The sequence below is a fragment of the Staurois parvus genome, unplaced genomic scaffold, assembly GCF_062004578.1.
Source record: "Staurois parvus isolate SC_StPar_1 unplaced genomic scaffold, SC_StPar_1.0 ptg003786l, whole genome shotgun sequence".
NCBI lineage: Eukaryota > Metazoa > Chordata > Amphibia > Anura > Ranidae > Staurois > Staurois parvus.
Genome location: NW_028321582.1, coordinates 7,501 through 27,173, shown reverse-complemented (window position 1 = coordinate 27,173; position 19,673 = coordinate 7,501). Strand labels below are relative to the sequence as shown.

General features: G+C 48.7%; 1 protein-coding gene across 2 annotated transcripts in view; it reads left to right on the top strand.

Moving 5' to 3' along the window:
* The first annotated feature begins 515 nt into the window (after positions 1 to 515).
* LOC149427416 (mechanosensitive cation channel TMEM63B-like) overlaps positions 516 to 19,673 on the top strand; it is a 25,041-nt gene continuing 5,883 nt past the window's right edge. The window contains exons 1-3 of one of the 2 annotated variants that reach the window (XM_089668063.1): positions 516 to 816; positions 9,604 to 9,823; positions 15,310 to 15,389. In XM_089668063.1, the coding sequence (XP_089524189.1) occupies positions 797 to 816; positions 9,604 to 9,823; positions 15,310 to 15,389 (320 nt within the window). In that variant the 5' untranslated portion in view covers positions 516 to 796. The remainder of the gene's footprint in view (positions 817 to 9,603; positions 9,824 to 15,309; positions 15,390 to 19,673) is intronic. The other variant, XM_089668064.1, reaches the window with a different exon arrangement.

Genomic DNA, 19,673 nt, shown 5'->3' with positions numbered 1-19,673 from the left:
TTTCTTCCCCCCCCCCCCTCTATCCTTTCTTCCCCCCCCCCCCTCTATCCATTCTGCCTCCCTCTCTCTCAATCCTCCTTTCTCTCGCTATCCTTCCTTCCTCTTTTGCTAAGTTGGCTTCCTTTTCTTGCTATCCTTCCTTCTTTCCTTCTTTCCCTCTTTCTCTATTCTTCCTTCTCTTGCTATTCTTCTTTCCTTTTCTCTATCCATCCTTCTTCCTTCCTTTCTTCTTTCCCTATTTTTCTTTTCTCTCTATCCATCCTTCTTCCTTCCTTCCTTCTCTCGCTGTTCTTCCTTCCTTCCTTCCTATCCTCCCTTCCCCCTCTCCCTATCCTCTCTTCCCGGGACTGTCCTGTACACTCGGTGATGATCAGGTGATATGTGTTGATGGTGATCCAGGTCTGGCCGATGATTCCGGCACATTCTCTGGAGGTGAGTCTTGGGATGGAAACATGGTGTCAGTCAGCGTTGGGGTCACAGGCAGCGCTGTGTGTATCAGAGACATGGAAATATCATTACATCTCATATTACTGAGTTCAATGAACTTCAGTGCTGAGATGTCACATGACCTCGCCCTCACCGCACCACGACCAGCGCCAGGTGAAGAATCGGATTCTGAGGTTTTCTTACAGATCACTGCGGAGCCCAGAGAACAGAAATCTCCCAGAAACACCCAGCAACTCATCCCGACCCCGAGAGAGGAGATCACCGTGACTGTGCAGCCTGTTATCACCTGTCACTGCAGACTACTGGACGGGAAGTCTTCTGTGCCCTGCAGACTATCGCCCCAATTGTGATGCTGATTCCTTTACATAGGTGTGACTTGTTTATTTTACTGTGTCATGTGATCACAGCTGAACATTCGAGTGTAAGCTCCTGTGGTACAGAGACTTATGTGACTGTGGGGGAGGGGACATTAGAGTGTAACTCCTCTGGTACAGAGACTGATGAGACTGGCTCAGTGTTCTCTGTACAGCGCTGCGGTATATGTCAGAGCTATATACATGTATAATAATAATAGTGTGTGACTGTGGGGGAGGGGACATTAACGTGTAAGCTCCTCTGGTACAAAGACTGATGTGACTGTGGGGGAGGGGACATTAGAGTGTAAGCTCCTCTGGTGCAGAGACTGATGTGACTGGGGGGGAGGGGACATTAACGTGTAAGCTCCTCTGGTGCAGAGACTGATGTGACTGTGGGGGAGGGGACATTAGAGTGTAAGCTCCTCTGGTACAAAGACTGATGTGACTGTGGGGGAGGGGACATTAACGTGTAAGCTCCTCTGGTACAGAGACTGATGTGACTGTGGGGGAGGGGACATTAGCGTGTAAGCTCCTCTGGTGCAGAGACTGATGTGACTGGCTCAGTGATCTCTGTACAGCGCTATGTAATATGTCAGACATATATAAATGTATAATAATAAGATGACTGGGGGGGTCAGGGTCTACAGTATTAGAGTGTAAGCTCCTCTGGTACAGTCACACACTATTATTATTATTATACATTTATATAGCTCTGACATATACCGCAGCGCTGTATAAAGAACACTGAGCCAGTCTCATCAGTCTCTGTACCAGAGGAGCTTACACTCTAATGTCCCCTCCCCCACAGTCACATCAGTCTCTGTACCAGAGGAGCTTACACTCTGTCCCCTCCCCCACAGTCACATCAGTCTCTGCACCAGAGGAGCTTACACTCTAATGTCCCCTCCCCCACAGTCACATCAGTCTCTGCACCAGAGGAGCTTACACTCTAATGTCCCCTCCCCCACAGTCACATCAGTCTCTGTACCAAAGGAGCTTACACTCTAATGTCCCCTCCCCCACAGTCACATCAGTCTCTGCACCAGAGGAGCTTACACTCTAATGTCCCCACCCCCACAGTCACATCAGTCTCTGTACCAGAGGAGCTTACACTCTAATGTCCCCTCCCCCACAGTCACATCAGTCTCTGCACCAGAGGAGCTTACACTCTAATGTCCCCACCCCCACAGTCACATCAGTCTCTGCACCAGAGGAGCTTACACTCTAATGTCCCCTCCCCCACAGTCACATCAGTCTCTGTACCAGAGGAGCTTACACTCTAATGTCCCCTCCCCCACAGTCACATCAGTCTCTGCACCAGAGGAGTTTACACTCTAATGTCCCCTCCCCCACAGTCACATCAGTCTCTGCACCAGAGGAGCTTACACTCTAATGTCCCCTCCCCCACAGTCACATCAGTCTCTGTACCAAAGGAGCTTACACTCTAATGTCCCCTCCCCCACAGTCACATCAGTCTCTGCACCAGAGGAGCTTACACTCTAATGTCCCCACCCCCACAGTCACATCAGTCTCTGTACCAGAGGAGCTTACACTCTAATGTCCCCTCCCCCACAGTCACATCAGTCTCTGCACCAGAGGAGCTTACACTCTAATGTCCCCTCCCCCACAGTCACATCAGTCTCTGTACCAGAGGAGCTTACACTCTAATGTCCCCTCCCCCACAGTCACATCAGTCTCTGTACCAGAGGAGCTTACACTCTAATGTCCCCTCCCCCACAGTCACATCAGTCTCTGCACCAGAGGAGTTTACACTCTAGTGTGTCTGTAAGCTCTTCTGGTACAGAGGAATATGTCAGAGGTATATAAATGTATAATAGCATGTGACTGTGGGGGAGGGGACATTAGAGTGTAAGCTCCTCTGGTGCAAAGACTGTGACTGGCTCAGTGATCTCTGTACAGCGCTGCGGTATATGTCAGAGCTATATACATGTATAGTAGCTGTGTGTCTGGTGGGGGGGACATTAGAGTGTAAGCTCTTCTGGTTCAGAGACTGATGTGACTGGCTCACATTGATTTGCTCATTGCCTGGTGTGTGTGGGTTTGGTGGGGGGGTTCATCTGTAGGGGGGAGGATGATGTTCTTTCACGTTGGTTGGTGAGTCTGGAGGGTGTTGTTGGTCCATTATCAGCGTGGAGCAGCTGCCACCCCGGGAGCCACTTGTGACCCGCTGAGCCCCTCCATCATCTCTCGCCATCTCGGCCTCACACTCCTCTCCTCTGCCGGATTCTGAGCGCCTGCAGCTAATCACTGATTACAATTTGTGCAGAAAATGCAGATACATGACAGTGGTTTTGCAGACAGAGCCGCATCGGTCATGTTGGGTAACACTGTGCCCGCTGCTATATAGTCATTCTGGTTTGTCATTCATTTCATTCACCTGAACTAAGCAGTCATTTCATCCATTCTATTGGTGACCTGTTCCTGAATAGTCCTCAGGGACACGAATACCCGGCAGTCCTATTAGTATTGCTGTACGTTCACAGAGCTCCAGTCCGCTTAGTCTCCCCGAGTTCACTGCCCCCCCTCCCCCCAACCTTCTCTTCTACATCCAGTCATCTCCATCCCGCGGCTTCACATAGGCTGTGATTTGCTTTTCACACTTTCTATCCTCTTTGTACTTTTGAGTTTACCTTTTATTTTATGACCGCTTGGCTCTATTCCGACCTTCAAAATATAAAAGTTGAGTCATTGCTTTATATACATATTAATAACCTCTTGCCTTTGCTAGTTGTCCTTCAGTAACCCGGGACCAGTCATGCCAACGACAACCTTCCTACATTAGATGTGCATTGCATGTGTATCCAACGTGTTTTTCACCAGTGAAAGCTTTCCCTGTGCAGACCAGGGGTCTCCAAACTGCAGCCCGCAGGCCCTCTGCAAGATTCTATCTGGCCCTCTGATGTAAGAGGGGACTCTGATGTAAGGGGGGGGGGACTCTGATGTAAGGAGGGGGGACTCTGATGGATACTCTGATGTAATTGGGGGACTCTGATACTCTGATGGAGACTCTGATGTAAGGGGGGGGACTCTGATGGAAACTCTGATGTAAGGGGGGGGACTCTGATGTAAGGGGGGGGGACTCTGATGGATACTCTGATGTAAGTGGGGGACTCTGATGGAGACTCTGATGTAAGTGGGGGACTCTGATGGAGACTCTGATGTAAGGGGGGGACTCTGATGGAAACTCTGATGTAAGGGGGGGACTCTGATGGAAACTCTGATGTAAGGGGGGGACTCTGGTGGAAACTCTGATGTAAGGGGGGGGACTCTAAAGGAAATTGATGTAAGTGGGGGACTCTGATGTAAGGGGGGGACTCAAAAGGAAACTGATGTAAGTGGGGGACTCTGATAGCTACTCTGATGTAAGTGGGGGACTCTGATGGAGACTCTGATGTAAGGGAGGGACTCTGATGGAGACTCTGATGTAAGGGCGGGACTATGATGGAAACTGATGTAAGTGGGGGACTCTGATGGAGACTCTGATGTAAAGGGGGGACTCTGATGGAAACTCTGATGTAAGGGGGGTACTCTAAAGGAAACTGATGTAAGTGGGGGACTCTGATGGAGACGCTGATGTAAGGAGGGGAGGAGGACTCTGATGGAGATATAATGGGGAGACTCTGATGCCAGTGGAGAATCTGATGGATTATGACTTAAAGGGGCTTTGATCAAGAGACTGATATAAGAAGGCACTCCGATGGAGACTCTGATGTAAGGGGGTATTCTGATGGGGACCCTGATGTAAGGGGGGCTCTCATGGAGACTCTAATGTAAAGGCGGACTCTGAAGACTTAACGGGAGACTCTAATTATAGGGGGTTCTGATTTTGACCCTAATGTAAGGTAAACTCTGAAGAAAGGAGGCTCTTCTGTAGACTCTGATGTAAGGGGGGGGGGGGAACTCTGACTCAAGTTTATTTGGAGTTTCATTGTTTTCTTTTGCTGAAGTTTTTTTTTTTTTAATGTTCTCAGACTTCGTTTACATTAGTGTTTTGGGGGTGGTAAAAATTTCAGCTGTGCTGCATTTTTTACTGCTCCCGCTTGCAAAGGCAGCGAAAGGGGAGCCCATATGCCGGGACCGCTATGTTTTCCATCGAGGTGCTGCAAAAATGATCCTCGCTGTCACGTCCAGTGGGGGCAGTACAGCCCACTGAATTCAACTCATTCAAATGAATGGGGGGCCCTGGAACCGTGAGCAGTGCACCCCCTTTGCAGCTCAGTACTGCAGGGTTTAAGGGGTTAAAACAGGTTGGGTGGCGGCTATACAGCATCACCTATCAAATGCCCTCTGAGGAGTGATCTGAGCACGGAGTGTTCTTCAGATAACAACGCTATTGTAAAAAAAAAAAAAAAAAAACTCCAAGTAAAACTTTTTCATTTTAAATTTGATTTCATTTTTAAAACTGACTTTTTTCTTTGCCCTCAAAAATGTGTGAAATATAGGATGTGGCCCTAAATAGTTTGGAGTCTCCTGGTGTACACTTCCAAAAGGCCTTTATTGCTGCTGGGTGCCGCCATCTTGGATGTGATGTCAGCAGACGCAGTGCTGTCCCTCTATAGTACTTCCCTTCACTCCGTGCCCAGCAGGTTCCCCCCGGGGTGCCGCCCCTGAATTGGGGCCTGTAATTGGGGGACTCGCTGATGATGGGGCGGACAATGTCATGGGGGAAGTCTGATGTAATAGGGGATTTCTATTGTGGAATATATTTAAATTTTGTTGTGTTCAGCTGCAAGCGTCCGTTGTATTCCTTCTCCTCTCATGCGCAGCGTTCTGGTCATATTCTGTCCGTTGTATTCCTGCTCTCCTCTCATGCGCAGCGTTCTGGTCATATTATGTCCGTTGTATTCCTGCTCTCCTCTCATGCGCAGCATTCTGGTCATATGCTGTCAGTTGTATTCCTTCTCCTCTCATGCGCAGCGTTCTGGTCATATTCTGTCTGTTGTATTCCTGCTCCTCTCATGCGCAGCGTTCTGGTCATATGCTGTCCGTTGTATTCCTTCTCCTCTCATGCGCAGCGTTCTGGTCATATTCTGGTCCGTTGTATTCCTGCTCTCCTCTCATGCGCAGCGTTCTGTCATATTATGTCCGTTGTATTTCCTGCTCTCCTCTCATGCGCAGCATTCTGGTCATATGCTGTCAGTTGTATTCCTTCTACTCTCATGCGCAGCGTTCTGGTCATATTCTGTCTGTTGTATTCCTGTTCCTCTCATGCGCAGCGTTCTGGTCATATTCTGTCCATTGTATTCCTGCTCCTCTCATGCGCAGCGTTCTGGTCATATTCTGTCCGTTGTATTCCTGCTCTCCTCTCATGCGCAGCGTTCTGGTCATATTATGTCCGTTGTATTCCTGCTCTCCTCTCATGCGCAGCATTCTGGTCATATTCTGTCCGTTGTATTCCTGCTCTCCTCTCATGCGCAGCGTTCTGGTCATATTCTGTCCGTTGTATTCCTGCTCTCCTCTCATGCGCAGCGTTCTGGTCATATTCTGTCCGTTGTATTCCTGCTCCTCTCATGCGCAGCGTTCTGGTCATATTCTGTCCGTTGTATTCCTGCTCCTCTCATGTGCAGCGTTCTGGTCATATTCTGTCCGTTGTATTCCTGCTCCTCTCATGCGCAGCGTTCTGGTCATATTCTGTCCGTTGTATTCCTGCTCTCCTCTCATGCGCAGCGTTCTGGTCATATTATGTCTGTTGTATTCCTGCTCCTCTCATGCGCAGCGTTCTGGTCATATTCTGTCTGTTGTATTCCTTCTCCTCTCATGCGCAGCGTTCTGGTCATATTCTGTCCGTTGTATTCCTGCTCCTCTCATGCGCAGCGTTCTGGTCATATTCTGTCCGTTGTATTCCTGCTCCTCTCATGCGCAGCGTTCTGGTCATATTCTGTCCGTTGTATTCCTTCTCCTCTCATGCGCAGCGTTCTGGTCATATTCTGTCTGTTGTATTCCTGCTCCTCTCATGCGCAGCGTTCTGGTCATATTATGTCAGTTGTATTCCTTCTCCTCTCATGCGCAGCGTTCTGGTCATATTCTGTCCGTTGTATTCCTTCTCCTCTCATGCGCAGCGTTCTGGTCATATTCTGTCTGTTGTATTCCTGCTCCTCTCATGCGCAGCGTTCTGGTCATATTCTGTCTGTTGTATTCCTCTCCTCTCATGCGCAGCGTTCTGGTCATATTCTGTCCGTTGTATTCCTGCTCCTCTCATGCGCAGCGTTCTGGTCATATTCTGTCCGTTGTATTCCTGCTCCTCTCATGCGCAGCGTTCTGGTTATATTCTGTCCGTTGTATTCCTGCTCTCCTCTCATGCGCAGCGTTCTGGTCATATTCTGTCCGTTGTATTCCTGCTCTCCTCTCATGCGCAGCATTCTGGTCATATGCTGACAGTTGTATTCCTTCTCCTCTCATGCGCAGCGTTCTGGTCATATTCTGTCCGTTGTATTCCTGCTCTCCTCTCATGCGCAGCGTTCTGGTCATATTCTGTCAGTTGTATTCCTGCTCCTCTCATGCGCAGTGTTCTGGTCATATTCTGTCCGTTGTATTCCTGCTCTCCTCTCATGCGCAGCGTTCTGGTCATTTTCTGTCCATTGTATTCCTGCTCTCCTCTCATGCGCAGCGTTCTGGTCATATTCTGTCCGTTGTATTCCTGCTCCTCTCATGTGCAGCATTCTGGTCATATTCTGTCAGTTGTATTCCTGCTCTCCTCTCATGCGCAGCGTTCTGGTCATATTATGTCCACTGTATTCCTGCTCTCCTCTCATGCGCAGCGTTCTGGTCATTTTCTGTCCGTTGTATTCCTGCTCTCCTCTCATGCGCAGCGTTCTGGTCATATTCTGTCTATTGTATTCCTGCTCTCCTCTCATGCGCAGCGTTCTGGTCATATTCTGTCCGTTGTATTCCTGCTCTCCTCTCATGCGCAGCGTTCTGGTCGAATTATGTCAGTTGTATTCCTGCTCTCCTCTCATGCGCAGCGTTCTGGTCGAATTATGTCTGTTGTATTCCTGCTCTCCTCTCATGCGCAGCGTTCTGGTCATTTTCTGTCTGTTGTATTCCTGCTCTCCTCTCATGCGCAGCGTTCTGGTCATATTACACCCTGTGCCAAATTATTATGCAAATTCTATTTAAGTGTCACAAAGGATGAAATATTTTGTTTTTCAGTGTAACTCATGGATGCCATTGTGTGTCAGGGCTCTTTTGATCACTGAAAACAATCTGGGACACCTGTGATCATTAGATTGGCCGGTGAACCCAATTTCAGGAAAAACTACTAAAGGAGGGCGTTCCACATTATTAAGCAGAGCACCATTTTCAAGCAATATGGGGAAGAAAAAGGATCTCTGTGCTGCCGAAAAGAGTGAAATAGTTCGATGCCTTGGACGAGGGATGAAAACATTCGATATTTCACGAAAACGTAAGCGTGATCATCGCACTATGAACGGATTTGTGGCTGATTCAGAGCACAGACGGGTTGGTGCAGATAAAGGCACATTGAGGAAGATTTCTGCCAGATCCATGCATCGGATCAAGAGAGCAGCTGCTAAAATCCCATTACATAGCAGCAAACAGATATTTGAAGCTGCTGGTGCCTCTGGAGTCCCACGGACATCAAGGTGTAGAGTCCTCCAGAGTCTTGCAATTCTGCATAAACCTTCTATTCGGCCACCACTAACCAATGCTCACAAGCAGAAACGGCTGCATTGGGCAGAAAAATACATGAAGACTCATTTTCAAACAGTCCTGTTCACTGATGAGTGCCGTGCAACCCTAGATGGTCCAGATGGATGGAGTAGTGGATGGTTGGTGGACGGCCCACCCTGTTCCAACAAGGCTGCGACGTCAGCAAGGCGGTGGTGGAGTCATGTTTTGGGCCGGAATCATGGGAACAGAGCGGGTCGGCCCCTTTAGGGTCCCCGAAGGTGTAAAGATGACCTCTGCAAAGTATGTGGAGTTTATAACTGACCACTTTCTTCCCTGGTACAGAAGGAAGAACTATGCTTTCCGTAATAAAATCATCTTCATGCATGACAATGCACCATCTCATGCTGCAAAGAATACCTCTGCATCAATGGCTGCTATGGGATAAAAGGAGAGAACGTCATGGTGTGGCCTCCATCCTCCCCTGACCTCAATCCTATTGAGAACCTTTGGAGCATCCTCAAGCAAAAGATCTATGAGGGTGGGAGGCAGTTTACATCCAAACAGCAGCTCTGGGAGGCTATTCTGACATCTTGCAAACAAATTCAAGCAGAAACTGTCCAAAAACTCCCAAGTTCAATGGATGCCAGACTTGTGATCTGCTATCAGATAAGGGCTCCTATGTTACAATGTAACGTGACCGCTTCAAATTTTTACAAAGTTACAATGTTGTTAAAAGTTTGATTGAAATAGCTTTTGATTTCAGTAAATTTGCTGCAAACACAACAAATGACAATTTTCAGTTCTTTACAACCTAGAAAGTGTTTTGAAACTTCCTGTGCGGAATAATTTGCAACAAAAATCCTGTTATCATTAGGAGGTTTGTTCAATAAAATGTGAATTGTAATCTTATAGTTGTAACCTGAGAATTATGCCGACTGTTATTTACATCAATTATTTAGGTAAATGAGAAAAATATCATTAGCATAATAATTTGGAACACGGTGTATATCTGTTGTATTCCTGCTCTCCTCTCATGCGCAGCGTTCTGGTCATATTCTGTCCGTTGTATTCCTGCTCTCCTCTCATGCGCAGCGTTCTGGTCATTTTATGTTCCCCAATTGCTGATTTCTTCTTTCTGTTTCTCTCACAGGGTGGATAATGATAAAGGAACCATGACCCCCTTCTTCCTGGGCACGCTGGCCTCCATGGGCACTACCTCTGCCTCCTCCTGTTCTGGAGCCGAGTGCAATGATACCTTTACAGGCGCCAGAGACTACTGCTACAGCGCACGTATCCGCAGCACCGTGCTGCAGGGACTGCCGTTCGGCGGGGTGCCCACTGTCCTCGCTCTGGACTTCATGTGCTTTCTGGTAAGTTGGCGGCCCGGCGCCGTGTGCTGATGGTGCGAGTCTGTGTTTGTAAATCATGAAAACCAGTGAAGTAAAAATGTGATCTGGGGAATGCTGGCCCGGGACTGTCAGAAAGTTTTCTTTTAAATGCTAATCCACTTCAGAGAGAGACTGTGAGAGCTATTTTCAGGGCTTCTGGGTAGGACTGGATACTCTTGTCACATGATTCTGTGTTCCTATCCTTCCTATCATGCGTAGATGTGCATGGGTGTCACATTCACCTCCTCAATTTTACCGGTGCCCTTCATGCCTGCCCTCTGTGATCTGAGTTCTCTGAGCCTCATTTGCTGTCTGTATTGGAGCATCCTGTGGTATCCTGTGACCCCCACAGCATTCTGGGTTACCCAATGACCCCTGAGCATCCTGGGTTACTCAGTGACCCCTGAGCGTCCTGGTTTTCCCAGTGACCCCTGAGCGTCCTGGGTTTCCCAGTGACCCCTGAACGTCCTGGGTTACCCAATGACCCCTGAGCATCCTGGGTACTCAGTGACCCCAGAGCGTCCTGGGTTTCCCAGTGACCCCCGAGCGTCCTGGGTTTCCCAGTGACCCCCGAGCGTCCTGGGTTTCCCAGTGACCCCCGAGCGTCCTGGGTTTCCCAGTGACCCCCGAGCGTCCTGGGTTTCCCAGTGACCCCCGGAGCATCCTGGCTTTCCCAGTGACCCCCGGAGCATCCTGGCTTTCCCAGTGACCCCCCGGAGCGTCCTGGCTTTCCCAGTGACCCCCCGGAGCATCCTGGCTTTCCCAGTGACCCAACAGTTCTCTGATAACCAGAGACCCCGGAGCATCCTGTGTTACCTATTGACCCGTGACTATTCTATGTGACTCACTGACCCTGAGCATTGCGGGTTTCCCAGTGACTCCTGACCATCCTCTCATAAACAGTGACTTTGGAGCATTCTGTGTTTCCTTTTTGATCCCTGAGCATTCTCAGTTACCCAGAGCATCGCGGATTACCCAGTGACCCAAGAGTATCCTTTGTTACATTTTGACCCATAACTATCCTGTGTTACCCAAGCATCCTGTTACCCAGTGACCCCCCTGAGCATCCTGTGTTACCCAGTGACCCCTGCTGTCCTGTCTTACCCAGTGACCCCCCCTGAGCATCACGGGTTACCAAGTGACCCCCCCTGAGCATGACGGGTTACTCCGTGACCCCTGGCTGTCCTGTCTTACCCAGTGACCCCTGCTGTCCTGTCTTACCCAGTGACCCCCCTGAGCATCACGGGTTACCCAGTGACCCCTGGCTGTCCTGTCTTACCCAGTGACCCCCCCTGAGCATCACGGGTTACTCAGTGACCCTTGGCTGTCCTGTCTTACCCAGTGACCCCCCTGAGCATCACGGGTTACCCAGTGACCCCTGGCTGTCCTGTCTTACCCAGTGACCCCCCCTGAGCATCACGGGTTACTCAGTGACCCTTGGCTGTCCTGTCTTACCCAGTGACCCTAGAGTATCCTGTAATAAACCGTGACCTTGGAATATCCTGCGTTTCCCTTTGACCCCTGAGCACCTCGATTACCCAGAACATCCTGTGTCGCCCAGTGACCCCGGAACATCCTGTGTCGCCCAGTGACCCCAGAGTATCCTGTATCCCAGTGACCAGCCCAGTAAGAGACCTGCCGTGCAGCATGTGATTATTTGATCTGCGGATTTGTCATTCATTGAGGATTCTGGTAGGTGGAGGTGCAAGTACAGGGTAGTGTAGTACCCGGTCTGTATGTACCCAACCTTCATCTTCCCCTGGCAGAGCCTGAGTCACTGTTCTGGAGCAGCTGCTGGGTATTACTCATCCCTGGCCATGTCCTCCTTCAGCTGATTCAGGTGTTATCACCGTCCCCCCCGTTCCCATCATATGCTGACATCAGAAGGATTAACATGACTCACCCAGAGGAGAATGAAGAATACCACATGACCCACATCTATATCATAATATTGGGAGGTTAAATCTGACCTCCAACAATCCCTTCAGTCTTGCACAGTTGTACCTTTTTCTCTCCTGGACTGAAATTGCTTACTCTGAGTTGGCCGCACACTGTGAGCTTCTCACAATGTACATTAGAAACTGCAGCAAGTCAGACAGAGCTCCTCTCTTTTCTTTGCTGGAGGGATGTCCAGCATCATCTAGCTCTTTCCTTTCCAGCCTGACTGTCCCTGGCCCGACCTTTCATTCATTGGATTTCATTTCTTTCAGTCATGGAGGCTCAGCATCACATGTGGGTGTTATCTTGGGTGGTCTGCATACAGGAATGCCCAGTACAGATTGCAACCCACCTTTCAAGGCTTTTTACCCAACACCTCCCAAGGGCCAGCCCACAGCTTGCATCAGGGCTGAGGGCTCTTGAAAGCAGTACTGAGGAAGGGCGCTGTGATGTTTTCGGGAAGCTATGTACAGCCCCCTGGTAGTTGGATGAAGATTAGTGATATGGGGTGACACCCCTGGCAGGTGACGCCGACTCCACCCAAAGAGTGGACAGCTTGGCCTTTACCAAGGGACCCTGCAAGGAGAGATGGGTCGGAGACCTTGGTCTCCCCTAGGCTGTTTTTGCTCCTAGCTGTCACCAGGTCGTGGTCCTTGGGCTTGCCCGAGCAAGGGGTCACTGGAGCAGGAGACAGAATGAGGCAGCAGTCTGGTGTCCATGAAGTGGTCAGGGCAGACGACAGGCATGAAAGAAGTCAATGTCCAGGCAGTGGTGGAGGCAGGTGACAGACATGAGAGTATCGGGGTACAAGTAGCGGTTGAGGCAAGCAGCAGGCAAGAGATTAGTCAGGGTCCAAGTAGAGGTCGAGGCTGAAGGCAGACAAAACAGCAGTCGGGGCCCTAGTAGAGGTTGAGGCCAGCGGTAGGCAAGAGAACAGGCAGGGTCCAAGCAGAGGTCTTGACTGGCAGCAGGGAAGGCGAACAGCAGGAACAGGCAGAGACTACAAAAAAAGGCTAGAGAGAACAGCAGAGTTGGGTCATCTGGATAATCAGAACAAGACCATTCTCATGTCCAGGGTAGCTGGTAAAATGACACAGCACCAGCTACCAGAAAGTCCAGGTCTAAGCAGAGGTCAAGGCTGGCGGCAGACAACAAAGCACTCAAGGTCCAAGTGGAGGTCAAGGCAGGCAGCAGACAAGAGAGAGGTCAGGGTCCAAGTAGAGGTCGAAGGCTGGCGGCAGACAAGGAAGCAGTCCGGGCCCAAGTAGAGGTTGTGGCTGGAGGCAGATAAGTGCAGCCAGGGTCCAAGCAGAGGTCGTGACAGACAGCAGACGAGAGCAGTCAGGGTCCAAGTAGAGGTCAAAGCCAGCAGCAGGCAAGAGATTAGTCAGGGCCCAAGTAGAGGTCAAGGCCGGCAGTAGACAAGAGAGAGGTCAGGGCCCAAGTAGAGGTCAAGGCCGGCAGCAGACAAGAGAGGTCAGGGCCCAAGTAGAGGTTGGGACTGGAGGCAGACGAGAGCAGCCAGGATCCAAGGAGAGGTCGAGACAGGCGGCAGGCAAGGTGAACAGCAGGAATGGGCAGAGACTACAACAAGGGCTAGAGAGAAAAACAGAGTCCAGTGATCTGCGTAATGAGAACAGCAGCAGTCTCATGTACAGGGTAGCTGTTAAGATGACCCTGCACCAGCCGCCAGAAAGACTGGGTCTAAGTAGAGGTCAAGGCCAATGGCAGGCAACAAAGCAGTCAAGGTCCAAGTAGAGGTTGAAGAAGGCAGCAGGTAAGAGATTAGTCAGGATCCAAGTAGAGGGCGAGGCAGGTGGCAAACCAGAGAGCAGTCAGGGTCCAAGTAGAGGTTGAGGCAAGCAGCAGAAAGTGATTAGTCTGGGCCCAAGTAGAGGTTGAGCCAGGCAAGAAATTAGTCAGGTTCCAAGTAGAGGTTGAGGCTGACAGTAGACAAGAGATTGGTCAGGGTCAAAACAGGCAGTAGGCAAAGTGAATAACTGGCAGAGACTGGAGACAACAGCAGAATTGGGTGATCTGGGTAATCCAAACATATACAAGGTAGCTGGTAAGATAACACAGCGCCAGCTGCCAGAAAGTCAGGGTCTAAGTAGCGTTCGAGGCCGGTGGCAGAGAACGAAGCAGTGAGGGTCCAAGTAGAGGTGAAGGTTGGCAGCAGGCAAGTGATTAGTCAGGGCCCCAAGTAGAGGTCGAGGCCAGTGGTAGACAAGAGAGAGGTCAGGATCCAAGTAGAGGTTGAGGCTGGCAGCAGACGAGAGAGAGGTCAGGATCCAAGTAGAGGTTGAGGCTGGCAGCAGACGAGAGCAGTTAGGGTCCAAATAGAGATCAAGACAGGCAAGTGATTAGCCAGAGTCCAAGTAGAGGTCTAGGCCAGTGCTAGACGAGAGGTCAGGATCCAAGTAGAGGTTGAGGCTGGCAGCAGACAAGAGAGAGGTCAGGGTCCAATCAGAGGTTGAAACAGGCAGCAGGCAAATCAAATAGTGTGCAGAGACTGGAGGGAACAGCAGAATCGGGTGATCTGGGTATTCAGACCAGCAGCAGTTTCATCTACAAGGTAGCTGGTGAGATGACACAGCACCCGCTGCCATGAATGAAAGCATTTAAATACCCTCCAAACCAGTGAGCGCAGCAATAGTCAGGGACGCACACCAATGCATTCATGCTAGCACACCTTATGTGCATGACCAAAGACCACGAACTGGCATGCACACGTGTGATCCACAGCAGACTGACATGACGGACCATGACCTCCTGAGGCTGTGCATACTTGGACTCTAAAGGTACTGTAACAATTAAGAGGCATTCGTGTAGAAATGGTGAAACTTCTACGGCAGGGGTGGGCAACTGTGGCCCTCCATCTGTTGTAGAACTACAAGTCCCATGAGGCATTGCAAAACTGACAGTTACAAGCGTGACTCCCAAAGGCAGAGGCATGATGAGACTTGTAGTTCACCAACAGCTTGAGGGCCACAGTTGGCCACCCCTGTTCTGTGGGGATGCAGACTTCGCATGTTGGCTGCAAGCTCCACAGCTGGCTATGCTTGCTGCTAATGGAAGCGACGATGCTGCTCCCTTCTGGCCAAACAGAGGCATGGCAATGTCATTTCCTCTATGTAAGCATTCTGTGGATAACTGCAAACAGCTGATTGCGCATTTCCCTTATAACCACAAATTTGCAAAATGTTACTGTACAGAAAGGGTCTTCAAGAGCCTGCAAAGACATAAACATGAATGAGTCGAGTAGTGGATATTAAATCATAGGTATTCATACATCTGCAGTTCTACTGTCCAACGTATTATTTTTATTTTTTGAATAGTCTCTTGCAAGTATCTGTTGCCAGAGGTGATAATTCTTTGATGAGCTTCATTCATCCCTCACTGTGGGGCTGTTGAAAGGGATGACAGAGGTAGAAGAGACACAAAGCTGCATTGTGTGTCATCTCTGGATCCTCTCCATGCACAGAGTCATGCTGAGAAGCTCCTTCTAATCCCATCTTGTGTCTCTCCAGGCCCTTCTCTTCGTCTTCTCCTTCCTGAGGAAAGTGGCCTGGGACTATGGGCGATTGGCGCTCGTCACTGATGCCGACAGGTAAGTCGTGTGACCATCGCCACATTGCAGTCTGCCTACTTGTGTTCTATGTACTGTACGCTGCCTTTTGTTGCTGCCTTTGTCGTTACTTTTCGCTTCCAGCTGCAAACAATATCAGAGTCATTAGAAACAGTGAAGTGGCAAGCGAGCGACCAGATATCACTATTGCACCACATCCCTTACAATTGTAAATATTCAATAGAGAAGATGGGACTTTCAGGGTGCATGAACATGAATACCAAACATTAAAAAGTTATATAATTTTTATTTCGTATTTTTGTAAAAAAACACAAGAAAGGAACAAATACAGAAACATAAAAACAATTTTCAGTTCTAAGAATACCAACTGAGATTCAAACTTGGTTAGGTAAATGTAGTTACTCCCTACATGTTTCGCCCTCACGGGCTTCTTCAGGGGAGATTTTGAACAATTTTCTTTTGATATACCTTTAGACTGCCTTGGAGGTAGAAATTTCCTCAAAAAATCCCCCTGAAGAAGCCTGTGAGGGCGAAACATGTAGGGAGTAACTACATTTACCTAACCAAGTTTGAATTTCAGTTGGTATTCTTAGAACTGAAATTGTTTTTATGTTTCTGTATTTGTTCCTTTCTTGTGTTTTTTACAAAAATACGAAATAAAAATGATATAACTTTTTAATGTTTGGTATTCATGTTCATGCACCCTGAAAGTCCCATCTTCTCTATTGAATATTTACAATTAGAGTCATTAGGTTTTGCAGACAAAATTCAGAGATGTTCTTCTTGTACCATCTCATATAAAACCAGCACTAGCCAGTGCGGGGCCCAGCTGGAGAGAGAACCTAGATGAAGAGCAGGGGAGATCAGCTTACACTGCAGCAATTCATTAGTACATTCCCCCCCCCCCCCCCCCGTGCTAGCAGTGATTTGATATCCTTGCATTGCCACATGTATGCTGGCCACACAAGACTGATCAGAAATCTCCGTGACTGTTACCGAATCGACGTTACAATTTTACTTTTAGGCTTTATGTTGAAAAAAAAAATAGGATACTATCAATTTATTACAGCTGCAAACTTTAGAAACCGTTATATAAACTTCACCCAAAAATCCTATTTCTCTCTTGGGGGTCATTCACCCAAAACTGATATTTCAGTGTATGAGGCTGCTGAGAGAAGAGAGAATAGCTTCAGGCGGAATAACTTTATAAAACAAAATAAACTTTTTTTTTTGGAGAGTAATCGGGGTGCAGGCAGCTACAGAGTTATAAATAAATTCCACAAAGGGGATATTTGGAATAACTTTATACATTATATGGCCAAAAGTCTGTGAACATCTGTGTTTCCAGTGTTTCTCAACCTTTTTTTAGTCAAGGCACCCTCTAAAATTATGGACAGTCCCGAGGCGCCCTCTAAAATTATGGACAGTCCCGAGGCGCCCTCTAAAATTATGGACAGTCCCGAGGCGCCCTTTAAAATTATGGACAGTCCCGAGGCGCCCTTTAAAATTATGGACAGTCCCGAGGCGCCCTTTAAAATTATGGACAGTCCCGAGGCGCCCTTTAAAATTATGGACAGTCCCGAGGCGCCCTTTAAAATTACGGACAGTCCCGAGGCGCCCTTTAAAATTACGGACAGTCCCGAGGCGCCCTTTAAAATTACGGACAGTCCCGAGGCGCCCTTTAAAATTACGGACAGTCCCGAGGCGCCCTTTAAAATTACGGACAGTCCCGAGGCGCCCTTTAAAATTACGGACAGTCCCGAGGCGCCCTTTAAAATTACGGACAGTCCCGAGGCGCCCTTTAAAATTACGGACAGTCCCGAGGCGCCCTTTAAAATTACGGACAGTCCCGAGGCGCCCTTTAAAATTACGGACAGTCCCGAGGCGCCCTTTAAAATTACGGACAGTCCCGAGGCGCCCTTTAAAATTACGGACAGTCCCGAGGCGCCCTTTAAAATTACGGACAGTCCCGAGGCGCCCTTTAAAATTACGGACAGTCCCGAGGCGCCCTTTAAAATTACGGACAGTCCCGAGGCGCCCTTTAAAATTACGGACAGTCCCGAGGCGCCCTTTAAAATTACGGACAGTCCCGAGGCGCCCTTTAAAATTACGGACAGGCCCGAGGCGCCCTTTAAAATTACGGACAGTCCCGAGGCGCCCTTTAAAATTACGGACAGTCCCGAGGCGCCCTTTAAAATTACGGACAGTCCCGAGGCGCCCTTTAAAATTCTGGACAGTCCCGAGGCGCCCTCTAAAATTATGGACAGTCCCGAGGCGCCCTTTAAAATTATGGACAGTCCCGAGGCGCCCTTTAAAATTACGGACAGTCCCGAGGAGCCCTTTAAAATTACGGACAGTCCCGAGGCGCCCTTTAAAATTACGGACAGTCCCGAGGCGCCCTTTAAAATTACGGACAGTCCCGAGGCGCCCTTTAAAATTACGGACAGTCCCGAGGCGCCCTTTAAAATTACGGGACAGTCCCGAGGCGCCCTTTAAAATTACGGACAGTCCCGAGGCGCCTTTAAAATTACGGACAGTCCCGAGGCGCCCTTTAAAATTACGGACAGTCCCGAGGCGCCCTTTAAAATTACGGACAGTCCCGAGGCGCCCTTTAAAATTACGGACAGTCCCGAGGCGCCCTTTAAAATTACGGACAGTCCCGAGGCGCCCTTTAAAATTACGGACAGTCCCGAGGCGCCCTTTAAAATTACGGACAGTCCCGAGGCGCCCTTTAAAATTACGGACAGTCCCGAGGCACCCTTTAACATTACGGACAGTCCCGAGGCGCTCTTTAAAATTACGGACAGTCCCGAGGCGCCCTTTAAAATTACGGACAGTCCCGAGGCACCCCATTCTAAAATGTGAAAAACTATTCTAATAATTTTGTGTAACGCAGCAACATCCACACATGTAGGACCCCCAACATTAGAGTGATTTATTATTTCAAAGCAAATACACATCTGCACACTGACTAGTATTCCAGTGTTTCTGCTCTCCCTAAGTTTTTCTCCATCACTGAGCTAATGTGACCCCAGCACTGACAGAGAGAGGCAGGGGAGGGTCAAACTAGGATGTTGTGCAGGCGGCTGACAACCTCCTTATCAAATGATGATGTTATTGAATGTCAGGATGCCTGCGGCTATAAGGTCGTAATGGTGCCTGTGTGCCCGTAATGAAATCCTGTAGCTTTGTGTAACTAAAAGGCAGGATTGTTCCACCCGCTGGCTTGTATACAAGTTTTGGGTAGTTTTTGGACATTTTGCCAAGGCACCCCTGAAGAAACCTCAAGGCACCCCAGGGTGTCTGGGCACCCTGGATGAGAAATGCTGATCTAACCTATATCAGCTTGTTGGACATCCCTTTCCAAAAATGATGGTGTCCACCAACCTCCCTCCTTGGCCATTATTATGGTGTTACTAAGTGGTTATTATAGGATAAGTTCACCTTTCGTAACATGTTACACTCAGATTCACCCCCGCTCCCCCACTTAGACAGATAATGGGGGATCTTCTTCCCCCACTAGCTGTCAAAATTTTTAACAAACATGGCTAAGCAGGGCTCCTCCCACCTTTAGCGGCTGTCGACTTGTAGTTCATTCAGTCTTCTGTCAGTAAGTATTTGCTTCCCCACACGAGGTACGAAAAAGCAGATATACTGGCAGGTTTGCAGGAGTCCTGCATGGCATCAGTGATCTGCTGATTGATGATGCAATGCTTTATAGGTTCCTGCAACAAAAAATAATAAATGCACTTTTTTTATCTGCAAAAAATTGCCTCCCCACCATGGATATTAATATGGAGTTGCCTTTTACCCCATGGCCATTTTTATATACTGTGGTTACGTCCTAACTCTCCCATGGTCATTAATATGGAGTTGCCCCCGTTCCCCTTTGGCCATTATTATGGAGTTGTTCTTTCCCCATGGCCATTAATACTGTATATGGTTACCTCCCAACCCTACCATGGCCATTATTGTGGTGTTGACCCCCTTCCCCTATGGTCATTAATATGGAGTTGCCCCTCTTCTCCCATGATTATTAATAAATATATATATACATACACATAAAATACCTCCCAACTCTACCATGGTCATTATTGTGGTGTTGACCCCCTTCCCCTTTGGCCATTATTATGGAGTTGTTATTCCCCCATGGCCATTAATATATGGTTTCCTCCCAACCCTACCATGGCCATTATTGTGGTGTTGACCCCCTTCCCCTATGGTCATTAATATGGAGTTGTCCCTCTTCCCCCATGATTATTAATATATATATATATATATATATATATATACACACACAAATAA